Raw genomic sequence first — 6,793 nt, 5'->3', positions numbered from 1 at the left:
CCTCCCCAGCCCGAGGTCTGGAGGCGTTCCCCTCAAGTCCATCTGGCATCACAGTGGGGAAGTCCCGATCCCTGCACAAGAAAATGGAGGTGAAGAATTGGTTAAAGAGTTCTGCTTTCTCCTCTGGCGCAACCACCAGATTGCCCAGCGTACTTTGCAGGGGCCCCACATTACCCGGTGCCTTCTTCATCCTCTCTATATATTTGAAAAAGGACTTTTTATTATCCTTGATCTTGGACGCTAGTCCTAGCTCTATGTCTACCTTAGTTTTCCTGACAGCCCCCCTATAGGCCTGAGCAGAGAGGTTATACTCCTCTTTGGAGATAGCACCCCCCTTCCACTGGGTGTACGCCGCCTTTTGGTAAGCAGGCATTCCTGGACGCCCTTGGTAAGCTTGTTGCAGTTGTGGCTATGCAAGTGGCATGGAGGCCATAGGGGCACCCGAGAAGAGCTCTACACAGAGCCCTGTAGGAGTAAGGGACTGTAAAGGGACTAAGTGGTACCAGAACTGCCTGGTCTGGATCTGGGACCCAGGAGGTCAAGAGGTGCATAAATGGCCTTGTCTGGGTCAGAGGCCTCAGAGGGTTAAGAGGTAAAGGACCAGCTTTGCCCAGGTCTGGGACCCTGGGGGGCCAAGAACCCAACATACAGAGAGGGTTGAGGTCAACAAGGCCAGGCTGAAATAAGTGGGCCATGGCTGGAGGGTGGCAGCCAGAATAACAGTGGGCTAAAGCCAAGAGGTCAGAGCCCCCTACAGGAAAGGTTTAGGGTGTTGTCTGAATAACACCTGCCAGGTATGGGTGTGGCTACAGGGGAGGATAGAGGCCTCATTAGTTGCATCAAAACATGACAGATGAAGTAAAGGGAGGGTAGCCCAAGATGAAGTGAAGCAGGAAGTACTTGACCACCAGAGGGCATCACAGCCACCCCGGGGCCTCCATCCTGCTACACAGGGGTTAAGCATGCATGTCCTAGATGCTGAGGATTTATATTTGATAAAGCTATAAAGTAGCCAGATAGTTACTCATGGATTTACATTTAGAGTGAGGTGGAACATATTTCACAAACCCAAGTGTTTTGTGGAACACAGCCTTTGATTTACTTGATGCGTTCTCAGCAAACCCAGGCAGGGGGCTATTAGGAATCTGCCTGTTTTCCTGCTAGCAGCAGGGCAGCCTCCTAGGTACACCTGGACTGTAACAAGAGAAGGCAGCTGGCTCAGATCTGTGGAGCTGCAAGCCCTTACATAGTCTACATGGCCATGATGCTTCAAAGCCCTGGACCCTGGGAGGTGCTGTACAAATCTGAGGCAATTGTTGTGATCTGACTGCCACATACCTATGAACAGCAGCAGCAAAACCGTCAACTTCAAAAGAGACAAGAATCTCAACCTTGCTTGAGCTGCTGAGGTTCTAGAAAACACATTTTATTTCAGAAACACTGTGTAAGCACTTCTAAGATGGAAGACTTTTCAGAACTTCTGTTTTGCAACAGAACTTGTGTTTTTGAAAAATTTTATTTTATTCTATAATCATATTGAAGCCAGCACTTCTCACAAATGGAAAATTTCAAGCTTTGTTCTGCTTTAGGTAGGATTATCAGAACTTCAGAGTCAAGCTGTCACACCTTAAGTTTTAATTTTACACTTGCTTTTCTGCTTCCTTCTTCCCACCCCAATCCATGCTTCAAATGGATTGGCAAAGGTCCAAAGTCCCTGCCTACAAATAGGTTTAACCTTCAAATGCCTTTGTGCAAGTCCTTAACAAAGACATACTAGTACAGTATTACCCCTTATGGCTTTCCACTGGTATAGAAATGTTAATATGTTATATCACAAATTAAACCCTTAATGATGATAGGCCTTAAAAAGGTCTTGGTTAAGACTATGATCTTAATTAGGGTAATTAATAAACCTCTCACGGGTGCCATGCAATGTTACCACTCTTGAGATGCAAACATGATTTACAGAGTAAAGCCAGAGATTTTAAATTGGAATTCATACCACTAAAAACAGATCAGAACCTGCTGTACTCTTTCTGAGCTCTTTGCAATAGAAGAATTGCTCTATTATTTTTCTGCAGTCAAAGAATGAGTGAAAATTAAGAGTTGGCATTTTGAGATGTACCTGGAGTCTGTCAAGGGGCATCTTGAGTCTAAAAAGGTTGAGAACCACTGTAGTAAACATACCTTTGCACATGCAGTGCGTTCTTTTCTCAACTACCACTGAAATTGCTAATCCTGTTTGCTTCCAGGACAGGAGAAAAATAAATCTCGATACACCACATTTACTCCCAGGCACATGTATTCTAGTATCACTAATGAAGGGTGCTCAAAAGTTAGAGTACTTGCTCATAAAAAAGAACATATGCTAGGAAATAGAAAAACAATTTAAGAGAAAAGTGATACAAAAAAAATCAAAACAGACTAAGTAGAAATTCTCTTGCATAATTCTAAGATTTACACTGGATAGGAAAAGTAAGTAAATAAGCAGCATATTTCCACACATTTTTTACCCTCTATTGCCAAGCTGATATAATTCAAATAGCTAGCAGTTTAATATAGCAAAATGCAAAGTTATACATCTAGATACAAAGAATGCAAGCCATGCTAAATGAGAGGACTGAATGCTGGAAGTCAGGGACTGAACAGATCTTGGGTACCACTTTGGACAAAATCCTCAAAGAAATCTATTCTTATTGCAGTACTGTCATAAATTAACACACTATTTCATATACAAAGTTACTTGGGATTCAGAATGTTGCTTAGTCCTTATGAAGTGCTGATAGAGTATCATCAAATTATGCTTCAAGAACTTAAGTTATAAACACATTTGATTTCCTATAAATGATATACTATTATCCAGCCATTTCTCAATTCCCAAAACAACAGCATTATGGCTAAGGACAGAAGTTACACATAAACCGGTTTAAGTGATCAGAACCTGGTTTAAACCTGTAGCAGAACAGAAGTTCAGTGTACATAAATCACTTTCAAAATGGCCAAAAGTGGTTTAAGATAAATCGGTTGGATGTAGTATCAGACTTAGATGATTTAGGTCAAAACAATTTATGGAACTTCTTTCCCAGATGCCCTCCTGATTCAAGTTAATGCACGGTCCCCCAGCACCCCAGGGTGCTTTGTAGCATGGCTTGGAGAATCCCCTGGCTCCTGGCAGCAACCAGCTGGCTCAGTGGTATGCCTTAGTGCCTGCCCCCAGCTACTGGTTTAGGCCACTGCAGAGGTCTGGTCCACTTGTTTATCGGTTCAATCCACACAGTTTAGATAAACCATATCTTAGTTTACCCACATTTTTTTGTTGACATTTTATGCTTTCCTAACCAACAATAAAAAAAAATTGTCAACATGCATTAAAGTAAGTTTGAATATAGAAACATCTATACAGGTGCAATTTGTTACAACAATAAATAGATTAATCTTTGGCATCTAATATGGTTATAATAGCTCTACTTTTTAAAGTATTTACAATATTTTCATAGCAACTCTTTAGTTGCATACTCCATAGGCGATCAAGTAACTTAGTAATAGTAGTCTCAATTCCCAAACTGTTTTGACAATTAATTAACATCTGATAATGCTGCTCTTTTACATCCTTGGGGAATTCATGAATTATATTATCAATTTCAGTGTCCTTTAGACAGCATCTGATGAGCTCTTTCCAGTTACGTGCCGGCACTTGCTTTATAAAACAATAATAAATATCACTCCTTTCTGAAAGAAAAAGATACATTGGGTTATATTTTATAATAAAGATAATTCTATAAACTAGTTAAAAAAATGAACTAAGTTCAGATGAATCCAGTCCAATTACTATTTAAAAATACTTATTAAAGAAATCAAATGATTAATTAATCCTTTTTTATGGGGAGGCTCCATTTGGTTATTTAGCATTCACTGGTATTCCAATTCAAAAGAGTAAATCAACTAAGAGTAAACCTAATTAATCCAAACGTACTACTAAGCTATTGTCACGGACATTCATTTTTACTACTGCAAATTTCTGGGAAATTTCAACAGTAGAGTGTTTGCAACAGGGAGCGTTTGAATCTTCTAACCCGTAAATCACCTTCCTTTCCTCTGCTCCCCATGCCTTTCCCAGACCCATGTCTCCCCAGTCTGGGAAAAGCTGAGAGCAGCAGCAGCTGGATTCCTCCCAAGGAATGATAAGGAAGAAGCTTGTTTTACTTTGCATTGCAGCCCTTCTGTAGAAGATTAAATGCACCACTTCACTGAGAAACTTTAGAAAACATCTCAGCCGATATTTTCTTATACTTGTTTGAGTATAACTCAGATTTTTAGAGTAGTTTTCTTGTTTGAGCAGAACTAATTTGCTCAGAGTGGAATCTTCTTATTCTTTTGATATGACAATTCAGCATTGAACAGAGTAGAGCGCATGATTTTAAAAACAAGCTGTGTCCATATATTTCCAGACTTTTTACAACCCTGACCTGGACTGCTTAGGTTAACAAGCAGTTAAGAATGTTATAGGAAAAAAATGCATCAAAAAAAGGTGCAGATTAACTTGAAACGTCTTTTAACTGAACTCTCAAGGAACTGGCACAAATTGATTTCCTAGTCAAAAATCATTTAAGAAGGCCATAAGTAACTATAAGTATAATTTAAATTGGTCTCTTAAGAGGGAACATTGATTACTTTGTGAGTTCTTCACTGAAGTTTTAAGTTCTTACTTGCTTTCAATACACCTATGACCACTCTTATCAATGAATTGTACCTACCAATCTATTATGTTATCAACATAAAGCAAGGCAGATGTTCCTAACATCAAAAATGGAATGTAGTTTAATTATATTATAAAAATTATATGGAAAAAGATGTTGCTACAGATAAAGGCCTTTATGTCCCTACATACAGATTCAACTGCTGGTACGCAACTAGACTTTTTACTTCAATACTAGCAAACTGGCCACCAAGAATGACCGGGGGTGGGGGGAAAGGTCAGGCAGGGACAGAGTCCTGCATCTGGCCCCCTCCCTTCTCCCCCCTGCCTCAGGCCAGGGCCAGGGCCACAGCTGCTCCACGCCTCTCCACCATCACTTGGGGCCGGGGCTAGGTCTGTTTCCCGCCCCTGCCGCTTTGGGCCAGGGCTAGAGCTGTCCCCCACCTCTGCTTTGGGCCAGGGCTTGGGCCAGAGCTGCTGCCCCCCCCCCCCCACACACACTTTGGACCAGGGCTGGGACCGCTCTCCCACCTCCCCCCTGCCACTTCGGGCCAAAACTGGCACCACTCCCCACCCCACTCCGCTGCTTTGGGCCAGGGTCAGAGCCACAGTGGGGGTTGCGGCAGAGCGCAGCCACCAGTCACCCTCCCTCCCCTGTTAAGATTCTAAGGAATACAATTTTTTAATGCACCATTGTTCTGGGGTGTAATCACAATACACAGGAGAAAACTATTCTAAAAACTTTAAACAAATTCACATCTATTAATTCTTTACTTAATTGTTCCTTTATGTATATGAAATTAAAAAAAAAAAGATTTTGCTCAGTACTCTGTTACTACCAATTCTAAATCCATAACAAGCTGAGTTACCTTCAACAACCTACCTGTTGTTGAAATATGAAATAGATCTTTAACTTTTATCTGAGGTCTGGCTTTCCATTCCTGAACCTGCAAGATAAGCATCTGTATTTACCCCAACAGATCAAAATATAAGTTTGCTCATATACAGCAGACATACTTGAACCCCTCGATAATTCGTTGTAACAATATCTAAAATAGTAGGTTTGAGAGTCCATACTTTTCACAATAGAGATTAAGTTAAAAAAACCTGAATAAACTTAAAACTGTTCATCTAGAATTAGCTCTGCTGCAAGCTAGGGAGTGCAGCATTTTGTCATAGCATTAACATGAAAACTAGCTTTCCTGTACATACTGAGCAGTGACAAATTAAACAATGTTTTCCAGAAGAAGTGATGAACATTTCTAATACCGCCTGAACACACTCATTTTCCTTGCTTCCTTTTAAATCTAGGATACTGGCAGGAGGGAAGCCTCCTCATCCTTCTGCATGATGGTGGGTATCTACAACAGTTTTACCTTTCATGATGTTATAAAAGTTGCACAGATTTTGTAATCTGCTGAGAATTTCCCACTTACCTTCTGCATATTAGACTCTTGAAGATAAAAAGCATTATGGTTATATAGAAGCTTCACTGGTGCTTCAGTCCCCTGAGGAGCTTCTTCAGATGTGTGGTTAGTATCATTAAGAAGTAGTTTATGGCTCTCACAACTTGCAACACCATTATCCTCAGGCAATTTGGTTTTTAGTCCAGAAATGGGACTGTTGGCTGCTTGATCTTGTGGACTCTGAACAGAAGTTTCAGTCCCCAAATGTGGTGCACTAGTTAGACCATTTTCCACATCTGGTAAAATGAGAACTTCAGTGCTGCCTTCAGACTCCTGTAAGGAATGAAACAATTTTTAAGTACAGAGTGTATGTAGTATTATAGGCAAACTTTCAAAAGTAGGGGTACACTGTTAGAGATTTTTGGGGCTGATACCAGTAGCCAATTTTTAAGGAGGCATATCGGGCAGTACCAATCCAATTTCCAATACACAGCCTAGCAGCACGGAGAGCTGTGTGCAGCTGGTAAATCTGTTCTGGTGGAAGGGGTGTGGGAAGGGGGCAGATCAAGGCCTCCACAGTGAGGGAGGGAGTGGGGCTGGGGCAGGAGCTGCTCAGCCAGGGCAGGGCGGGGTGAGGCATGGGACAGAGATGCAGCTCATTCGGGGGTGGGGGAGGCATGCGGGGGGGGGA

The 6,793-nt window shown here is 41.5% G+C and overlaps 1 protein-coding gene across 1 annotated transcript in view; it reads right to left on the bottom strand.

Annotated features, from left to right (window-relative positions):
* Window positions 1-3,263: 3,263 nt before the first annotated feature.
* The window catches only part of LOC109299155 (tumor necrosis factor receptor superfamily member 1A-like), a 25,831-nt gene continuing 22,301 nt past the window's right edge, over window positions 3,264-6,793 (bottom strand). The window contains exons 8-10 of the mRNA XM_019519709.1: window positions 6,133-6,435; window positions 5,580-5,643; window positions 3,264-3,729 (exon numbers count right to left, since the gene is read on the bottom strand). Coding sequence (XP_019375254.1) covers window positions 3,431-3,729; window positions 5,580-5,643; window positions 6,133-6,435 — 666 coding nt within the window. The 3' untranslated portion in view covers window positions 3,264-3,430. The remainder of the gene's footprint in view (window positions 3,730-5,579; window positions 5,644-6,132; window positions 6,436-6,793) is intronic.

Source organism: Gavialis gangeticus, unplaced genomic scaffold (assembly GCF_001723915.1).
Source record: "Gavialis gangeticus isolate Ggan-Ray unplaced genomic scaffold, GavGan_comp1, whole genome shotgun sequence".
NCBI lineage: Eukaryota > Metazoa > Chordata > Crocodylia > Gavialidae > Gavialis > Gavialis gangeticus.
The sequence above is the reverse complement of the archived record's forward strand: the minus strand, read 5'-3'. Positions and strand labels throughout refer to the sequence as shown.